This window comes from Fistularia commersonii, chromosome 4 (genome assembly GCF_037954325.1).
Source record: "Fistularia commersonii isolate RoL2024-O1a breed Wild chromosome 4, RoL_Fcom_v1.0, whole genome shotgun sequence".
Classification (NCBI taxonomy): Eukaryota; Metazoa; Chordata; class Actinopteri; order Syngnathiformes; family Fistulariidae; genus Fistularia; species Fistularia commersonii.
Window position 1 is genome coordinate 18,143,724 of NC_141287.1, and position 21,512 is coordinate 18,165,235.

The window sequence follows — 21,512 nt, forward strand, 5'->3', positions numbered from 1 at the left end:
CCGTAAGCGTCGCCAGATACCCAAGTCACTGTGGGAATGTGACAGTGATATAAAACAGCAAGTTAAATAAAGTGTGAAATTCCTCAAATAAGGTGTGCTTCATGGTTGAGTAGTGCAGAAATGTGACTTGCATATCTTATTCTTTATGATGGCCGCAGTTTGTTTTGACCTTTTTACTGGGCTGTGGGTTGTTCATGTGCACACTCCTGTCAAATGTAATAACTGATTTCATGGTGAATTGGTGGAGACGATAACAGCAGGTACCTCGACAAATGCTTTAAAATGCTTTTCTTTCCAGGTCAGCCATTTTTCTCGATATGGCATTGATTTAGTTTAATGTCAGCAAACTGTAAATGTGTAACTGAAGTGGTAGAATTAGTGCACAACTATACGCTTTAAAAAAAAACACACACACACTTCCTTTACAGAAGCCCGCACTAATTCAGCTCACTAATTCCTTATTGTTATTTTTTAAAGCGACTCTTGCCTTGAACCGCACAGATGTGTGTTTATTTCCAGACTCAACTAATGTAACTACAATGGTATGGTGGACGTGCAGGGTCCGATGTTAAAAAGAAAACACATTATGTAAACATTTCATTCTTATTACTATTTACGACCGTCTAAGTATCTTATATTGAATACAACAGTAGTGTATTTTCCACATCAACTATTTAAGCTGCAAACAAAGGGTGAAACGTGTCTGTCTCTAGGGGGGTTTCACCATTGTTATCCACGGTCGAGATCTGAGTGTCAGGTCCTTACTGCATGCTTTTTTACTAATCCCTTCTTTGGGCCTCATAAGAACATAGAGCATTTCTTACTGTGGCATTAAGGTCCGTGCTATTTAATGCCAGTTGTGGGAATAGGCTGTCTGAATAGGGTCCGTGTACGGGATATCACATTATTAGTAATCATATCTGCTTAAGCCAAGCTTGCTGCTCCAGATGGCTGCTTTCAAGTGCAAATGAACCAGTTAGACGTGTCTGGTTTAATACATACTCAGGAATCACAAATAGCCATTGATTTTTTTTTTTTTTCCTGTCTCCCTCTCCATCCAGTGTTTCTGGCAGTATTGAGCTCGGATTAAATGGTCTCCTGAGCCTTTAAAGGGACATTGATTCTTCTAATTAATTGTGTGCTGTTCAGAACCAGAATGCATAAACCTGCCCATATTAGCACTTCAAGTCAATTATTTTGAGTTTGCTGGGAAGGAGAACAAATACTTACTGTACACAAAGAAATGTTAGAACTTTTTTTGTTTCCTTGAGAAGTTTGATAGTGTTGTAATCAAAGACTTATTAACATTTTGCGCATGTACGCATGAAACTTAAATGGGCAGAAGAGAGGATTATTCACTCAGTGGGAATTCAGGCACCCACTGAACACATTGCGTGTGCGTGTGTGCATGTGTTTGTCTGTATGTGTGCACGCACGCGTGCATGTGTGTGTGTGTGTGTGTGTGTGTGTGTGTGTGTGTGACACAGTTAGAGAGAGAGAGAGAAGGAGAAAGGCATAAAGAGAAAAAGAGTTATTGTAGGTAATAAAAAGGCTAGATACTAATCTTGTACTTTTATTTCCAATTATTATTTACAACATAGATGGTAATTATATGTTATGTCCATTTAACATTTAATTAGCTGCTGGAGTATATACATCTTGAATCTATATATCATGCAATAATAAATGTATTTATCAAATTTCAACTTTTGCTTTCTTACAGGCAGCAGGGAAATACAGACAGCAGGGGAGAAACTACATTGTTGAAGACGGAGACATCATCTTTTTCAAATTTAACACACCGAATGCACCAAAGAAAAAGTGACTCAACAGTAATTGATCGCTTTACATAACTGACTGACTTTACTGTTCTGACACTCTCAATTTCTGTTTTCTGTCCTGTAAAATCAAATCCCCTCCGAGCCAAAGCACAGGTTCAGCACACTCTGACAGCTTTGCTATTTAAGATCAGGATCAGCCCCCACTCCAAATTGTAGCAGCATTTGAAGGAGCATATTACTCTCCAGATACTTCATTAATCTCCATCACGGGTGCCAGTACTGTCACAGCTGACAGCGGGGACAATGCCACCTGCTCTTCTCCCCCTTCTGCAGATAATGCATGTTTTACAGTAGCCCAGATGTCTACACTCAATAAAACATTTGACAAAACCAGTCTCTGTGTGTTTTGGGATGTCTGTATTGAATGGAAAGCTGCATGGGGATGGTGATAGTGGTCCTGCCGACCACTGATTAGAGAATTAAAAGACACAGCTGACACTGACTGTAGCACGGAGGGGATGATTACAATTAAAACTGTTAAGAAAGGTTGATTTTAAAATGGCAAAGCAAGAACGCAGGTGTTTTTGCCCAAAGAGGTGGTCAGTTTAGGCCTTTAGTTGTAAGGTATGAACTTTTTTTGAAATAATCCGTCATTCTTTGACGTGTAGTCTTGTCTTAGAATGTCTACATAAAAATGAATTTTAATTATCGACTCTATCTATCTGTCTGTCTACACACAAACACACACACACACACACATATATATATATATATATATATATATATGTTTAAAATGAGGAAATTCTCAAGAACAAACACAAAGCGATTCCGGGTGAAGGAGTATGTTTTTCTCTTCCCTATACTTTGTGTGTAAGTGTTTGTGTGTGAAGCATTTATGTTGATGGAATTGTATGGGAGCAGCCTCTGTGCTCCAAAGTAAGATTGCATTCTCTGTGGGAGTCCGAACAAAGAGCAGCAGATCAACAGTGCTTTGGTGAATATCTTGTAACCATTAAGACTGCAGAGAACAAAATGGCCTTTTGATGGGGAGAAAAAGATTGAATAAAAATTGTAATTTTACAGAGATAGTATTGCATACCTACATTTTGGATGGTATGCTTTATGGGGTAGAGCCTTTGCTAGCTCTACAAAGCATAGTGTTTGTCATGGAAATAAGTTGGATTATAGCCTTCAAGAGCTGAGATCAATGGTAAAATATAGGATACTGCTTATTGTTGTATGATCCAGCAGGAGACCGATAACATACCAAATAACATTACTTTGCTTGGTAACATTAGCATTAACATCTAATGGTTTTTATTTGGGCATTTCATGCTGCAGAATTCTTTGCAGGAGCATCTACATGTTTCATTCACCATGTTTTCAGCCTGAGACAAAACTCTTTTTGGATTCTGTGCTGAGTGTTTCGGGACGGTGATGTGCAGCCTAAACTTCACACTGAGTCATGAACATCGACCATAACTTTGAGGTTGAAGAAATAATGGGATTTTGAGATTGTTGAGTTTATGCTTTCCATCGGGTGAGAATATGTTGTGAGAAGTATTGAAGCTACTGAGAATGACACAGATGTATAAAAGCAAAACAAGTCCCTTTGATCTGCCTGCACATCCACCACAGATTGGTTTTCACAGAACTGGCAAAATGGATGAATTATGAACTTATTGAGCATGGTGTCCCTCCTGGGACTGATTCTGGATGGATGCAGTAATAACCAAGAGTTAATAGTTCAAACATATACTTTAGAATAGGTAAATATTCAAAGGGGCGGGTGGGTGGATCTGTTTAGGAATCCGGCGAGGAATCGTTTAATATGCAGCTAGGTCACAAACATTTGGTTGGCACATCCGAAGCGTCAACACCATCAATCAAGTGGTGCCACTCCACCCCCGAGGCAGCAAACCGCAGTCGTATCAAACCAAGAAGTCCAAAGATCACTTTAAAACAGACGAAACTTGAGTCCAAAACACCAACCGCAGTCTGCTGTCATAAATCACCGCAAAGCCAATTCAAAACAAAAAACACTACTAATATATTCCAGATTGACACATGTAAGAGTATTATTGTCTAATCCTTTCAATATCAATACTTAAATAACGTTCTTTTGGCATAACAATTAACGTGAAATATACTGCTGTTATGATTTTGCGGAAACTCACCTTTGAAACGATACAAAAAGCTGACATGTAATAATTATTAAAGCCAAAATTCTGATTTTTTCTGTTTGGCACTGAGTCCTCTCTGTTTACGTTGGCGCAACAAATTGTTTTCATGTTGTCCGTCTGCACTCTTTTAAATAGAAGGGTAATTCAGGAACGCCTAACAAATCTCGACTTGTTAATTTGATCAGAAAGACACACAACAAAAGAGACGAGATGGGCTCACTTAAAACGTGTGAATAACTTCAGACTACACCACGAAGATGTCAGATTTGTTAGGGTTTTATTCCCATTGTGTAAAAAAAAAAAGAACTGAAATTTCAGACACGCTTTCCTCTGTCTCCATATTACATACCATTTTCTGCTGTCCTTTGCTGTGTTGTTTTAATAATTCACTATTGTTTGACCTGGTTTCATCAAGCCTTCTCTGAAATAGTTTGGAGCTCCCCCCGTTTGCAGCCAACCAACCATTCTGAAAACCTCTGGTTTAAATCACGATCTGAGGTTGTCAAATGCAGCATTTCATTTGTATCTGCAGCTATGTTGAATTTATTCAGGCCAGGCTTAATACAGTGAGTTGTCCCAGCTTGACACCCACAGATGCAATACCCCCTTCACCCCAATTTATATTGTTATAGCATACATTTAAAATGTCTTTTTGTATTAAAGGTAATACATTTATATGTGTACAAACCTCGATGTGTAACTGCGAACTATATGTGCCACAACAAAAAATCAGGAAGAAAAGAACAACCCAAAAAAAAGTCATTTCTGAAAAGAAAATAGAAACAGATACCTTGGAAATATTGTATCATCTGGAGATCCTACTCCTCTCTGAATCTCTTGTTCAGTTAACAATTTCTATTAAAGATTGGGAACATATTTTCAAGGTCTAGTCACTGTCGACATCATTTGATGTCCCACGCTGACTGGTTACCTTAGCATTTATGGATAATCCAGCCCAGATGTATTTGAATATAAACTGTATCTTTATTTGACTTTGAAGTCCTTCTTTCAAAACAGATTTTGTGATTTCAATTCAAATGATTCAAACTATATTTCAGCATATTTCTCAATATACTCTATAACACTGCACAACTCATATATGTCAAAATTTAGCTTGACAGTGGTATGAAAATAACAATTCTGCATCGCACACAGGTGCAAAACATGGTATGGGATACTATATATATATATATATATATATATATATATATATATATATATATATATATAATAACATTAATAATGATACTGCAAATAATACTATTAACAATACTATCACTACTCTTTCCTTAAATAATAAAATAACAGCAATAATAAATACATTTCAAGAACACTTTTCATCTGAGTGCTGCACATATGAGATGAGATAAGAGTATTATATATATGGTTGTGTGTGTGTCTGTGTATGTATGTCGGTATGTGGGTAAGTACATACGTCCATATATATAAATATACAGATATACATATAATAAATATTATGAATATACATGTATACATATCCATTCATCCATTTTAAATGTCCCTGACCTGTATTGGTGTACCTCTGACACCACATCCACATAACACCAGGACAAGCATTAGCAGGCCAGATAAACATGATGCATGTTTCTCATGTCATGGCCATTTATGTTGTTAAAATCATTGTGTGGATGTTTGCAGATGTATGTTGTTCTATTTTTTAAATAGCTGTATTTGACATTTCTGCCTACCTGTGATGGCCTCATTGTGTCTGCAGCTTTTTTATTTTTGAGCTGAGTGTCTGTATACTTTATTTCTTCTATATTTAGACCATGAGACATCTCGCGCGACCAGTTTGTTTTTGATGTCCATGCATGACAGTCTTAGCTTCTGTAGAGAAATATTTTATGACTGTTCTTGCATCAGAGTGGTCTATAAAACTCATTGGATATTCCATCCACCTCCCCATGTTGCACAGTTTCAATTTTCTCTCTCAGGTCCTATTTTCAGTGTCCCACAAGGGGCCTCCAGCAGTGCAGTTTTTCTCCATGGGGTCAGGCTCTCTTGGGCCAACCTTCATGAAAACAACTGTCAGTATGTTAATATGAAACATTCACAGCCATTGTGGGCTCACTCATCAATTCCACATTGTCCTCAAATATCAGCACTGCACCAACAACACCCAGCAACAGCAATATCCGTTCTTAGGAGACACTTAGGAGGCTTTTACAGTTGAATTGTTCCTCATGCATTCAACCTCCTTAATAAAGCACATGAATTGTATCTTTTTCCCCCCAACAATTATGAACTGGCAGATGAGATCTGTGTGCAGGCATACAGGGCATGTCATGTGTCCTTATTTACAGCTACATCTATGACATTGAATCCTTATAGAGTAGTTGTGGTAATTATTCTGCAGACATCTCAGATTCCTCTCAATCAAAATAAAGACGCATGTCAATACATTGTCATTTCCTTTAGCTGTACTATAAACGCAGGCGTCACACACAGGCTTGATGATCTGAGGGAAAACATCATGTCTGATGTGGCTTTTACCTAGTCTATCAGATCATTTGTTTTTTTTTATTTAGTTCAGGGCTATATGTTTCCAACATTTCCAATGTGACTCACTATTCTTTATAAACTCTAGATTTCCTCCTAATCACTATACAAAATAATGGTGTAACTGTTTCATTTTTAGCTGACCAAACCTGAACAAAATATTTCATTTCTGTGTATGTCTCCATCATATTTTTTGTATTTATTTATTTATTTATTTATTTATTTATTTATTTATTTATTTTATCTGGAGCCACCCTTTTGCCTTTAATCATATATTACTGCATAGCTCCTATTATTTTTTGATATTTCCCTTTTTGGCAAGGTGTTCTAACATTTGCATCATGAAGATCTAATAGTTTGAAACATTACCCTCAGAAAAATAGTGAATTGATTTTTTTGACGGGAGCACAAAAGCGTGCAGACCTATTCTTTTGAGATGTTTCCTGTAAGCCTTTGCATCCACTAGGGTTTATCATTTTTGTCACTTTTAGGATATTTGACCGTTCCCTTTAACTTTGAAGTCTTCGTCAGAAATTGTTTACATGTTTCCAAGGACTCCTAGAGTAAGACAGATATCGCTACAAGATTTTTCAAAAGCTGTTTCCATTGGTCTGTGTTTACCTGACACTTGGATTGACAGCAGCGTGATTGGAAATATCCACCATTCACTGCCTTGAGCTCCTGAGTGCAAGAAAAGTGCTTTTGTAGTCTAGCCGTAATGGTCCAAGTTTGAATTGAAGGTTGAGAGAAATAGCCTCACCGCAGTGGCGCACTGTTAGGAACTGACACACCACAAATAATACTCAGAAGTGGATATCCTGATAGCACCACAGGCACAGAGCAGGTACAATAACATGCACGTTCTCATTTCGAAGCACTTTCACAATGTTGTAATGTGCACAAGTGGTAGGTGTGTGTGTGTGTGTGTGAGCATGTGTGTGTATGTGTGTGGGTAGTGGGGGGTGAAATCCCATCAAATTCTAACTCCATTTTTCACAATTGTGTGTGTGTGTGTGTGTGTGTGTGTGTGTGTGTGTGTGTTGTAATCAAAACAAAGTCATCTTCAACTAGAACTGATAAAAAATTCTCATTTATAAATCAGAGGTATAGTTTTCGAAAGTGCATAGGAAGAAACAAACCAGTGTGTCAGAATTCAGCCCATTAGAATTAATTATTTTGCTCCAAGCTTTAAATGTGCCATCTTAGGATCAGCCAATAAAATCTGCCTTTTTTTCTCTTTTGTTGTTCTGTTCCATTAAATATGTTGACCAGAATTATTTTCATGTGGACAGATGAGATCAAGTATACAACTTGGGAGCCAGAGCATAAGAATAAGAATAAGAATAAGAATAAGAATAAGAATAAGAATAAGAACATCTTTATTCATCCCAAAGGAAATGGTTGTGCCAGAGTTATAAGAAAAATGTGACAATAGTAAATAATAGTAGAAAATTGCATAAACAGTCAAAAAAATAAATAAATAAGAAATACAAACTATAAAGTGTCTTAAGTAACAAGTGAAAACTATAAAGTGTCTTAAGGTCTTAAGTACCAAGTGAAAGTTAAGGAGTGCACAAGAGTATGAAAAAATATTGCACATGTAGCTGTTGTGAAATATTGCAGTTATGAACATATATACAGATAAATCATTACAAGTTTCAGTAAGCGGGTGAGTTTTTTTAATTTTTTTAAGGTTTCAGATATTAAGATTCCATGCTTAAGATCTTCCAGTTGAATTCTTTTAAACGTTTCAAAAATGGCATTATATGACAAATAATGAAATTTACAACAAAAAAAAATACACATATTACAATTCAACCCTTTTTAATGTGTTTCTTTAAGGGAATTATCACGTGCTATTTCACTGAGAATAAACTGCAACACGTAACAAGAAGTTTGTATGGCAGCCATGTGTGGTACAATTGGCGCCTATTCTATTTTAGAGGAAGGGTAAACTATTAGGGAGTAAAGAGTGGCGTTCCCTGACAAATTTCGTGGTGTTTTGGGACGTGTGACAAAACATTACGGTGACTTGTAAGTACCGACGTTCCCGGGTCTGCCGAGGGAGGCGGAAGATGCTACGGGATTCACAATTGACCATCTTATTATACATCTACTCCCGCTTGAACCTCAACCTTCGTTAACACCGATATGGTAAAAACTGAAAATACATAATAAACCGGAAAAGACTCTAGTAAATAATCTTTGACATGTCAACTGGCGAATCAGCTTACGGCATTGAAATCAATTGACCAATCGGCTTTGTGGAGGACGGCGGGATTTCCTGTGTGTGACGTAAATACTCTCAGTCAACACTGCAGGCCCCACCCTTTGTGTTGCCTACTGCCCGTCAATCAAAGTAGAAAAAAAAATCTGACAGTTATTACTCATTTCTACGCGTTTACAATCAATATAATTTGCTTATCATGTCCGGCGGGTTGTGACTGTCGGAACTCTCCGTTTGACCTCAATTAACGCCATGACTGGTATGTAATGTCTATCTTGCTGTTCACCCACGTAAGCTAACAAGCAGCCTATGGCTACATTAGCTCGCTAGCAGGCTAGCAGGGATGCCTCTGTGATACTGCTAATATTTGCCCGGCAATGTTAGCAGGGGTAGCTAACTGTACTCTCGCTAGCGAAATTAGCTTGCTTATCATACATCAGCTGTCATCGCTGCTTATATTAATTGTCTTTACACTACTCATCCTACATGACTGTCGGCGTATATTTTTACTTCGCTATTGATAGAACTGTGTCGGGTAACGTAACTTCGTCCTGTACCGCAATTCTAACGGGATAAGAAGTCACAGTTTCGTCCTCAATATTAGAATGGGATTTGTTTAGCTAACATTTGTTTCGGCCGTTCTCACCAAAGTACAATTTTACTGCACAGCACCAGAACAGCCAATTAAACCAGAGGACATGGCTGCCCTGGACGCGGATAGCAGTCAAAGCGACTTTTTGCAGCAGGAAGATGGCAGGGGCAGTCGGGTAAGAGTTTCCTATTGGATTTCTAACTTCTTGTCGCTGCGTTTATAGTAACCGGTTGTTACTTGGTGAAGTTTACTCAGTTCAAAATTGGAGGGGGTGTATTGTTCATTGATTTGAACCCCTCAGGCAACACTCCCTCTAAGGCTGGGTAACTTGGAAATCCCGCCTTCTCTGCCAGGGATGAAGAGACAGCCTGTTAACTCAGCCAGATATAAACATTACCAGTGTGCTGCCTGAGGGGCTCAACAGCAGTCATGTTGCCTCGGATTTTCAAACTTTGCACGCAAGTCACACTTCCCATGTGGCCCAGACTAATGGCCACTCAATGTCTTCCTTTTAAACTTGCTCACTGTGGGTAGGACCCTCAGACATCACCCCTCGACCTACTTGCAACCACCTGCACTAAGGTTGGGTCACCATCATCAGAGGTGGACAGAGGTGCTGCCGCCATTGTGGTAAGTCAGCACCTCTGTTAGGGTTGAGAGAAATGCAGATGAAGTGAAGCCTTCAATTACTACTGAGCTGATATAAACTTGTAAGCGTGCCAGTTAAATTGACACTAGCTACAATGCTCCTGCTACTTTCTGTCATTAAATATTGGGGTGCTTCCTGGCTGCGACAGCTATCACAAATTGAAATGGCACTCTAAATTACATTTTGCGTTTTAAATTGAAGACAACCTTGGACTACTTGCAGGTTTTGCCTACTATTTTGATGTTCAGTTACTACATTATTACCAAACTTTCAATCTTTTTATGAACTGGTAAGACCTAGGACAGTTAAAAGGAGATAGTTTGTGTCATTGTTACACACTGACATACTTTTTCCATCTAGATAATTGACATAATTTGTTTCTATATCATTTAATTTCCTTATTCTACAAGATGAGAACTCTTATTAATAGAGCACATCAAATGTTTTGGTTAGCATAAGGACATTAATACTAAGTATGACCATGTCTCCAGTCTCTTACTTTTAGTGGATCTGAATAGTCTCAGCCACTTCATTGAGGCAAGGAAATAATCTGTGAGATCAGACCTAACTTGGCAAATGTCTTTTTATCCAACTGGCAATTTACTGTAGTACTTACACTTACTGTACAAGACTATTTTTTCATACTCAGGAAGGTCTTCCAGGAAAGCACATCTTCATCAACATTTCATTGAAGGACACATCAAGATTCTTGTGCTTTTTCTGTTGTGTCATCAGTTGTGTGTAATTGCATAATAGACAAGTAAAGCATAGTTTCAAAATGCTGGAATTGCATTTTCTAGTTAACAAAATGCCTTTTAGATCACGGTGAGAGACTTTCAAGAGTGAAGAAGGTTGGATTTAAGCTAGAATAGCATAGACTTTTATTATACATGCTAGACTGAACCCTGCTGTGTTTGTCTCTTCTCCTTTTACTTCTGCTACCTCTGCCCAGTTAGCCACTACATGTATCTAACATTAATTTAGTCATCGTAAACTATTACTTCGAATATTGACACATAAAATAATTGTACGTATCTCTGTAATTACAAATATTTAACATATATTATAATTAACCTTTTGCTGTTGTGTGGCTCCATGACACTCTCCTACTTAATATTTTCACATTGTTTTAATCTAATCAATTTTCTTTCTTAGAACACAGATCCATCATCCACACAGCTAACTACGAGTGATAAGTGGGAGGTGTTAACCTCTACACCAGGAACGAAGGATGAGTCTGGAATGATACAGATCCAAAGTCAGGGAATATTAACATCAAACGGACAGTATGTTCTTCCTCTCCAGAACTTACAGAGTCAGCCAATCTTCGTGTCGTCAGGAGCTGACACCACTTCTGCCAATTCAGTGCCTAGCATTCAGTACCAAGTAATTCCTCAGATTCAGACTGCAGACGGACAGCTGAGCTTTTCCACATCTGGCATGGAAGGAGCAACCCTGAGTCAGGATGCCACAGGACAGATTCAGATCTTGCCCGATGGCAGCCAAGGTCTCAGCGTGACATCAACAGCAAACATCCTTAATAACAACCAGAACCTCATGTCACAGACTGGAAATGTCCAGCAGATACAAGGGGTTTCTATTGGCAGCCCCGCCTTCAACAACCAAGGTCAGGTTGTTACAAATGTGCCTGTGGGTTTGCCGGGGAACATTACTTTTGTTCCTATTAATAGTGTGGATTTGGACTCCCTTGCCCTGTCTGGAGTTCAGACTATAGCAACAGGGGTTACTGCTGATGGCCAGCTAATCATGGCAAGTCAACCTTCGGATGGTTCGGAGAATCTGGCAAAGACAGAACATCACCTCTCACAGACAATTCCAGTAAATGATACAAATGCAAATCCGGAGATATTTGTGCCAACGTCTTCCTCTCAGCTACATGGCCCAACAAACGAATCAGGGCTGCTGACACAAGACACTTCGATGTCAGCCGTGGCTACAGAGCAATCTAACTCAAACACTGGTCTCCAGGAGGGCTTCATCCAACAGCATCAAGAGCAGAACATCCAGGTGTCGTCAACGCAGCCCATTGTCCAGCTACAGCAGGTGCCTCTTCAGACCAGTAATGGTCAGGTGGTCCAGTCAGTGGCAGCAGGTGGGCAGGGCCTGCAAAATGTGCAGTTGATCAATCCAGGAACGTTCATCATCCAAGCTCAGACAGTTACTCCATCAGGCCAGATTCAGTGGCAGACTTTCCAGGTGCAAGGTGTGCAGAATCTGCAGAACCTCCAGCTGCCCACCACACCACCACAACAGATAACTCTGGCTCCAGTCCAGACCCTGTCCCTTGGTTCCAATCCTGTCAGCATCAGCACAGGACAGATCCCCAACCTGCAAACAGTGACTGTCAACTCTGCTGTCCAGGAAGGAGAATCAGATATTCCTGGAGGTACGGTCTTTGTTTTTTTGTCAAATTATTCATCAAGAAACAATGCTATCAAATCCCAGCATTTCCAGTTGGTGTTATGTCATCATTGGCCCAGCAGCTGATAGCTGATAGACACGTGTTCAGTCCCCCAGGTCATATTTCTTCTTTTTTTGTGTATGCAGAGGTTCTTCCTCTTAGAGTGTTTTTCCACAGATACCCTGCTGTAAACATGCCTTTGTACAGACTGGTTTAAAACTTCAAACTAATAACAGATGGGTCCATCTCTTATGTCAATGTTTGTGAAACCATAAGACAAATTGGGTTTGAGTTGATTCTTTGCCTGATGTTTCACTGTGAAATGATATAGTAAATACCAAGTTATATACATTGGTGTACACACACAAACACACACACACACACACACACACATACATACATATGCACATATTCACTTTTGTTACCTGATAAGACCTCTTGGATTCTCTTATGTCAGTGGGTTCTGTACGGAATGTATGATTGACGTCTTCTTACCCTTCCTATTTGTTTGACTTCAACTTTTAAGGCAGGACCTACTTACTTGGCTAATAACTGTATGCAGTGTCTTACCCAGTATCTCACTTTCAACCCAGCTGGAAAGGGTGTTGATGGTTTTCACGTCCAGAATCACAACATTTTCTTTGATTGTCTGGATTCGATCGATGTTGATTACTGCAAATGTCTACAAGATTGACTTGTGTGGTAAAGAGAGATTCTGATAACAGCCCACCCACATTGGGTAATAGAGAATGAATGCCTCTTTTTGTAGCTTAATTCCAAAAGCTTCATGATTCATACATTGATTTTGTTATTGTATCTTCTTGGATTCAACTTATGTTATCATGCACCAATGTCTTGTTCTTACAAGGTTTATCATTCTTACTTTTGATTCCTGCAAATCCATTACGTGGTGGAAACAAGTGTGTGAATGAGTGAATGTGAGATCCTGTGTAAAGCAATATAAATGTGCTGTGTTGAAAGCGCTATGTAAGTGGAGACTGTTTACCATCAGAGATAGCACAAGTGGCTGTTTTGATACAGCCCAATATACATTATGAAAAATGTGTTGAAATCATCATCAAAATGATTATAAAGTGAAATCGTGTGGAGGTATGGCCCGAGGCAAGGATTGATAATTAAAGCCCAAAAAAACAATATACTTTTTTTCTTCTTCTATTTTAATGGAGAGGGTAGATATTTTTGACTCTTACTCCTTTTCTGTATTTTTATGATTTGGGAGATCCTACATTTGTAATTTTATACCCTCTAAATATCTACATGGATTAGGATACATGCAAAACTGTTTGCTGTTTGCCATTGGATAGCTCAGTTCATTTGATTGTAAGCATCTTATATTCCTTTCATAAACAATATTTTTTTTGTCTCAACATTCTGCCAAATCTCTCCTGTGGTTTTAATCTATTATTTTTTTTTGCTGAAAGTGTCAAAGATTGTCTATAATGAACACATTGTTTGTTTGTTTTTATTTTTATATGCCATTACTACGCAGACATACGGATAAAGGAAGAGCCAGACACAGGAGACTGGCAGCTGAGCACTGACTCTACCCTCAACACCAGCGATCTGTCGGATCTTCATGTCAGACTTGTGGATGAGGACGATCAGTTGGGCCAGGAGGGCAAAAGGCTGCGCAGAGTCGCTTGCACTTGCCCCAACTGCAAAGAGTCCGGTGGGAGGTGAGTTAATTGGTGCTATTTTTCCAACTGTTCAATCTGTCAGCAGTGCGTGCACACGTGTGCGCCTGCTTCCGTTCTGGTCTTCACCGTTCCTGACTGTTCCCTACATTGGCACTTAAATTCTGGAAACTAATTTTAATTACCTGTTTTTCCCCAGAGGGTCCAGCATGGGAAAGAAAAAGCAGCACATCTGCCACATCGCAGGCTGTGGGAAAGTATATGGAAAAACGTCCCACCTGCGGGCACACCTGCGCTGGCATTCAGGGGAGCGACCTTTTGTTTGCAGCTGGACGTTCTGTGGGAAAAGGTTCACACGCAGTGACGAGCTACAGCGACACAGGAGAACACACACAGGTGCCCTTTTTTTTGCTCCTTCAGTGTGGCACATCAACACAGCAGTAAAAATGGGTTCATTGCACAGTATGAGTTTTGTAAGAAAAAAGCAGCGCCTGGTCCTCTTGATCTTAATTTTCCTATGTGGGATGGGATTTAAAGAAGTAGTTTTATATTCTCACCCTATTAAATATTCATAGTAAAAAAAAAAATGCAGTATATTCTTCTGTATCCAAATGTTGCCTTTGTTACCATCTCAGGATTCTATGTTGGTCTTCGACAAATTGGGTTCCCTAGTTTCTTGCAGTTTATGTGCTGTTCTGCCATCGGATGGAAGACAGTACCGCACTGAATGATCAGACAGACCATTAAAAACAGAATAATGTGGCTCCTCTGCACAGTCCCACATCTGAAGAAAAACTGTTATTGGAAGAGTGATGCCTCTGACAGAAGCATTTCATTATGCTGTCAGCTGCAAGCTCTTATCTGACCAGCTCGCACTCACAGTCGATATTCACTAATTCTTATAATTAATAGGTGATGATTGTAATTAGTCTCATGGTGTCAATTTGTCATCAACTTATTTGACGCGTTTTTCAACTTATCTCATGATCTAACAAACACATCCCCATGACCCCATTTAGATGTATCTTTCAAGCTATATATGTTCTTTGGCAGGTGAGAAGAAGTTTGTCTGCCCGGAATGTTCCAAGCGTTTCATGCGGAGCGACCACCTGGCGAAGCACATTAAAACTCATCAGAACAAAAAAGGCGTGAACTCTGGCAGCGCAGTGGTGGCTTCAATGGAATCGGCAGGGTCCTCAGACAGTATCATCACCACGGCAGGCGGGACCACCCTTATCCTCACCAACATCCAGCAGGGATCCAGTAACGCCCAGGACATCCTGGCTAACGCTGAGATTCCACTTCAGCTCGTCACAACCGTAGCGGCCAGTGAAGTCATGGAGTGATTTTTCACTCCATTTATGAACTAATGCACCGTTTCTCATATACTCCTACCTGCATTTTTATTCAAGTTTTGAAGAAAACTAAAATTATAAATATATATATACATATATATATATTTTAACACAGATATAGTCCGTTTCACACTCAGTTTCACTGAGGAAAAACAAGCAGTGAAGACTTATAGATGGAAAAAGACATTGCAGTAAATACACAAGGAAATGCCTTATTTTGTACAATATTGTGTAGTTGAAAAATATAGGATGACATTTTGTTTTGAATCTACTGTGTTATTCACAAGCAGTTTTCTTCACATCTTTTGTTGATGGTATATTCTTATGATGTCCTTGGTACGCAAGGTCTGATCCCTGTCTCTCTGAGAAGGCTAAATTTCATGGCGAAGCTAATTTTGCGCAGCTGAAGTAATATTGCTTATCATGCATATGTAATTGTAGATTTTTTTTTTTCTATTTTGTGCTTTTTTTTGTGTTATTGCAGTCAGTGTGCTTCCAAATTAGCAGTTCCTCATTCCTCATATTTTGCTCTCACACCATTTTCTTTTGTAGGTAAAATGAAAAACAATCAAACTTTTATATTGTAATTCTTCCTGAACACAATACTCTTGATATAATATACTTTATTTGCTCATCAGATATTTTGACTGAACAGCTATTTATATTTGGCTTTGTGTAAAGAACTGCATTTGTTATACTAAAACTTAGGGAGAAAAAAATGAAAATGGCTTCACAATGTAAATCATGTTTTGTAAAGAGGACTTTAAAACATTGATCATGTATTGTTAAATGAAGACATAAAGCCATTTCTGAACATAATTGCCAAATTTGACAACACACTCAGGTTGAGTTGTGACTGTGTGACATAAGTAAAATAAATCTCCCCTGCAGCTTCTGTTGCCATGTTAGGGAGTTTTCAAGAAATGTTTTTTGATGGACCAAAAGCTGAAGGTGTACTCATGTTTATTGTATGTTCACTGAATTTAACCATGTCAGCTTTTCTGTTTTAAGTTGATAAGAACAACATCTGATCATGAAGCAACTTGGAGGAATCTTTTACTTTTTCCATCAGTCATATTAGGCATTTGAAGTGATTTCCCGAAAGTGATACTCCTAGCAGCCCTATGTCGTCACTCTGGCCATGTTGTGAAACCTTTTGTGTGAAAAGTCTTTTGCATACTCCCCCAAGACTGACTTGTGTATCCATGTCAGTATCTGTAATATGTGTCTGTCTGCTCATTCTTTTTTTTTTTTTTTTAACATTTCCATGTTTGACCCTTTTTTCCATGTTATTTTATATACATTATTTTCCGACCCCCCACCCCCCTCCTCCTACCAGTTCTTGATTTCCTTAAACAAATACACACTGAACAGTAAATTAACTGGTGGAATAATTGTTTTTATTTTAATTTATTTTCTTGTCACAAATAGCAGATATGAGATATGACATTTCTTTCCCCTCACCTGGTCCTCTTACGGTACGTATAGAGTCAGTCTGCTATCTAGATACCTGCTTACGTTGCATCAACCTTATAATGGACACTTCGGTTTTAATAGCATTCAAAACTGTATAAATCTGTCAATATAACATCGATATAAACACTTCTGTTACACTTGTAATTTCTTTCTTTTTTGGCTTCATGTTAAAAAAATAACATATCCTGGTTAAATAAGCTCTGTTTTTTTCAGCAGCTTAATAATTTCTATTGGAAAGACTATATGTGAGAAAAGTTATGACATTTTCTGTGTTCTTGAGACCTTTTGTTTTGTATTTTTGAAGAGTTGTCGGCCGGCCAGGGTATTGGTTCTCCCCCGCTGCTCACACCCTGGGTGTGTAGTCCAGTAGATGTCACTGCAGCCAAGGGAGCAGGACAAGAGGTATGTTTGACCCCTTGACCTTCCCCATGTAGTGTTGCCAGGATGGAAGACAGAAGTCACTGAGGCCAACAGGAGGTGTGGACCCTCAATTAACTATCAGTTAATGTCACACAGAAATGTCAGGAACATATTCTGCTGCAGAAAGTACCGTCTCATGACTTTGAGCAAACCCTCCAGGAGTGTGATGTCAGCACTCGTATGAGCTGAGGCCATGAATATGTGAAGTCAATTTTTAGGATACCCTCCAAAATTTGCTCCCCTATTTGTGACCTTTGTGACTGACATAGTTATATTTGAGCTCTTATCTTGCCAAAATGTTGCTGTTTTTTTTTAATTAAGCAAATATGCTGATATTAGAAGCCCACTTATGTGTGCATGTGGTGTGTTAATCTGTTTCATTAAATGGAACATTTTATTAATTGGGCCATGTTGCTATTTTTTTTTCTTTTATAGAAGACGGGGGGATGAGGGATTAGTTTCTGTAGCTTAGAAGGTGATGAAAATAATCCATGAAAAGATTTATCAGGTAAATCTAGGTGAAAACAATGCTTTTTTTAGACTGAGTCATTTTGTGGAGAACGAGAGGCTATAACACTAAAAGGGGATTCGACCATTTTGCCGTTCTTTCATTTGCATAATTTAATGAATCCAATTCATTGAAATGCAATACGAAGTGCAGCAGTAACATAGAATGACAGTTTGAGTTAATGAAATGTGTTAACGGTATCATCATTTACTTGTATGTTAATTAGTCCAATTAATTTCCCTTGCTCAGTAATCTGAATATTGTAATAATCTTTGCTCCCCTGCAGGAAGGAAATCCATGATACACAGACCTCTGGGACAATCGGTGGAGAGAATCATGTTTTTTTTCTTCTTTCCTCATTTGCACAGTGTGACAGATTTGACAAATGTTAGGGCTTTTGATAAGTTCTTTGTTATTGATAATTTTCCACTTTGAATATTGTGCATACGTGTGACCTTCGATCAGCTTTTAAAATGCTAATGGAGCTACAGCTGGCCAACATATTTATATATCGAATAAGTCAAATGGCGCAATATGGATGCCTTTTTTCCTCAGTAACACAGTTTAATTGATTTTAAAATCTAGAGAATAGCCTGAAGAAATCATAAGTAATCGCTTTTTATGCGAATCGAGAAATATTTCTGACAGATATGCCCAATTAATTTCAAACTGGCACAGAATATCATGCCCTTCCCAAACCAAAATGAACAGTAAAATAAGAGCACAACAAACTGTTTTCACGAATGACTTTTTTTAGATATTATTTAATTCAAAAGGTTATCATTCGTGCGCTGGATTATATTTGTTTCAGAATCTTCATTCACATTAAATTCAATGTGAATCAACTTCTTGTGAGGGGTGACAAATTCCACATGAGTGAAAATTATAGCCGCTTCTTGATATTAGTTCTTCCCCCTTCCAATATTGACCAGACTAAAATAGATAAATAAATGAATAAAATACCCTCCTATGTCAGGGACAGAATAACCTTTTAACACGCTTTTGTGAATTCAAATGCCCACCAGCAAAAGCGAGCGTGGTTGTATATAGAGAGTGACACAGATGCCGACCCGGATTGCTAAATTAAAGTGGCATATTTTGCATGTTGCCAGCGAATTAAAATATTGAGTGACAGTAATGTAAGACACGCAAGGGCTCAATTGGTTTCTCTGCGGTGAAACATTTGAGCATTGCGTGACACACAATAAAACTCAAGTCTTGTTTTGAAGCATAAAATGAAAGCTTTCTCAGTCAAGCTTTCTCCATTCTGTATTTTGTCAGAGACAGGTATCATTTCCAACAGCTTTGGATCTTCTAGCTCTGAATACTGGTGTAATTGTGCACGGTGTTCAACTTCTCTTCCAATTCATGTGCAAAATATATAAATACAACAGCCGTGCTGAAGGAGAGGAACACTGTAATCATGCAATAACATTTCCAACTCTATGTGATAAAATCCAAAATGCCATTGGGATTATGGTTTTTTAACCATCGGGAGGTGATGTGAACTGTTGGCAGAAATGACTTATTTCATTATACTGTCCCAAATACACAAAATAGTGAAGCAAGGAGGAGGCTGCATCTTCTATGTCTTCGCGCAGTTTTAAATGTTTTCCCCAGTTGTTGAAGGATAGGTCTACAATTTTTCAAAATGACTATTATTTGCCATCCCCAAGGAACAATATGAAAGTACAGTGCAACGAATTGTTGGGGTTCTACAGCCGCATTGATATACAATAAACCTTTTCTTTGTAGCATCTCTCAGAATTTAAAACATAAAAGACGTCTCAGATATAGTCTGAAAGTGTCTTGATAAGTGCAAAGCACTTCCCCATTTGGTTGAATATTTTGTTCCCCGACGGAGTACTTGTGTTTTTCTCTAAACCATTACATATTTGAAAATTGTCCGACGTTGCTGCATTCACCGACATATCCTTGCCCTTGATCAACGGCAGAAAGCAGACAATAGCACAGATCATTTTCCCCAGGCAAGGAAACGCAGCATGGATCAACTCAATAACCTGATATTCGCTGTCTACTGAATGTGGCCAATTTAGCAGAAGGTCAGTGACTTTCTTTTTTTTTTTTTTCCATTTGAGAGACAATTTGGTGACCTCCCTCCTGAGCACCAGCAGGACCGGAGGAGACGAACAGAATCGTCGAGCTAGAAAGTGCTTATGTTGACATTGCGTTCAGGTGTGGACTTTTCAAGGTGAACGCATACCTGGAGCGGGACAGGGGGGCTATTATGCAAACCTGATATCTGCTGCTAGGCGGTGCACGCTCGCATACTTTGTCTTTCGTGTATTTTCACTTGTATTACTTTCGGCAATGGAGTCATTTGGGATGTTTAAATCGCTATGGAGGCACTCTGGGCACAAACATACCGTGTTTCGGTTTAGCGACGAGATATCTTCCGTCCTTTGATCGTGAAGTGCAGCTTCAAATTAAACTCTTTTCTGCAGGAAAATGATGGCAGAAGTTTTGGAGGATGCAGCTGAGTTTGGATCAGCTATGTCTGTCTTCATAGTGAACTTTCAGTCGTGTGGTTCTGAATTCACTTTACAGCTCCAGCTGTGAAAATTGAAATATTAGCAATGAGACCACCTCCATCAAATATTCTAAATTATGATGTCCATTGTACTCATGCACAGTATGTGTCTCCTTTTGAGCGAGGAGACAATTGCATAAGATGTGTTGAGAAGATTAGGAGGGATCTTTTTTTTTTTTTTTTTCGCCACTTCTCACAGCAGTCATATAATTCCCCGACTATACAAAATAACTCTGCCTTTATTGCGCACCTCAAGGTCAAATGAGACAACAGCTTCAACTTGCCTGAAAGCGAATCAAGGAAAAACTGTGCGCTCAATATTTCCCTTCAGTGACAAGAGCCGGCCTCCGGTGTTATTCGGCCCCGGTGAAAACGATTTCAGGATATAAAAGGAGACGTTTTGTATCTGAAAATGTACATTAAATGGTGTCAACAACATCCCAGAGGTCAGCGCAGAGTCCCCATGGAGACTGAATCTGGCTACTGCGCTTGAGGACTCGACACCCCCCTGAGTGGCGGCTCTGTGATGGCTCTCAGTTTCTCTCGTCATGTCCCTGGCAGCTTTGACACAGGTAATATGTATGCGGGCTGACAGTGCCTGGGATGTGCGGCAGAGATAATGATGTACATATCATTTTCCTCCCTGACTGATTGAAGACTGTAATCTGTGCTGGACTTTCTCTCTGATTACACACGTCTCAGGGTGCAAAACAAGGACTCTGAGCTGCCACTGGGCACTGGGTTCATCCGAGGCTTTCAGCCTTCAAGAGGACCGAAGTCCGCCTTTAAGGTGAGCTCAATTTTCTTCCCATTTAGACTATTGTTACAAGTGTCGGATAGAATGCGTCTGGTAGATAGTGGTCAAACAGTGGCCATTTGACAATGACACAGGAGCAGGGACGGAACTGGCAGCCAAGGTCACCCCATTTCCATCTCCTGCCTAGTTGATAATGTTTAGAGGCCCTGCGAAGACACTCGCAGAGAGAAACAATATCATGAATTTTACATTCGCCGGCATCCTGTTCCAGGATTACAAAATGCAAATTCTTTGCCGCATCTCAGCAGGCCACGACTAAAGCCGTCCGACAATGCCCGATGTTAAATTCAGGCTGTGAACGCGTTGACGGTTTGCCTCTATGTTTCTTTTGTTCTCTCCAAAAAGAAAACTTTGAA

General features: G+C 39.1%; 2 protein-coding genes across 4 annotated transcripts in view; both read left to right on the forward strand.

Annotated features, from left to right (window-relative positions):
- Window positions 1-2,171, forward strand: part of LOC147234986 (obg-like ATPase 1) — a 40,929-nt gene extending 38,758 nt beyond the window's left edge. Inside the window, exon 11 of the mRNA XM_086145723.1 lies at window positions 1,724-2,171. Within this exon, the coding sequence (XP_086001849.1) occupies window positions 1,724-1,825 (102 nt within the window). The 3' untranslated portion in view covers window positions 1,826-2,171. The remainder of the gene's footprint in view (window positions 1-1,723) is intronic.
- A 6,613-nt stretch (window positions 2,172-8,784) lies between these two features.
- Window positions 8,785-17,684, forward strand: sp3a (sp3a transcription factor). 3 transcript variants are annotated; one of them, XM_086145724.1, is made up of 7 exons: window positions 8,785-8,970; window positions 9,381-9,478; window positions 9,838-9,933; window positions 11,108-12,359; window positions 13,885-14,071; window positions 14,229-14,425; window positions 15,083-17,684. In XM_086145724.1, the coding sequence occupies exons 1-7, from the start codon at window positions 8,964-8,966 to the stop codon at window positions 15,373-15,375; spliced, it is 2,130 nt and encodes a 709-aa protein (XP_086001850.1). In that variant the 5' UTR covers window positions 8,785-8,963; the 3' UTR covers window positions 15,376-17,684. The 3 variants fall into 3 exon arrangements, with proteins under 3 accessions (XP_086001850.1, XP_086001851.1, XP_086001852.1); XM_086145725.1 differs by lacking the exon at window positions 9,838-9,933; XM_086145726.1 differs by lacking the exons at window positions 9,381-9,478; window positions 9,838-9,933.
- The last annotated feature ends 3,828 nt before the right edge of the window (window positions 17,685-21,512 follow it).

What these genes read in the sequence shown, in the direction of transcription:
- sp3a (XM_086145724.1), top strand. An exon ending in GAGGTGCTGCCGCCATTGTG is followed by an intron (nt 9,934 to 11,107) that starts GTAAGTCAGCAC and finishes TTTCTTTCTTAG; the next exon opens with AACACAGATCCATCATCCAC. An exon ending in AGAATCAGATATTCCTGGAG is followed by an intron (nt 12,360 to 13,884) that starts GTACGGTCTTTG and finishes ATTACTACGCAG; the next exon opens with ACATACGGATAAAGGAAGAG.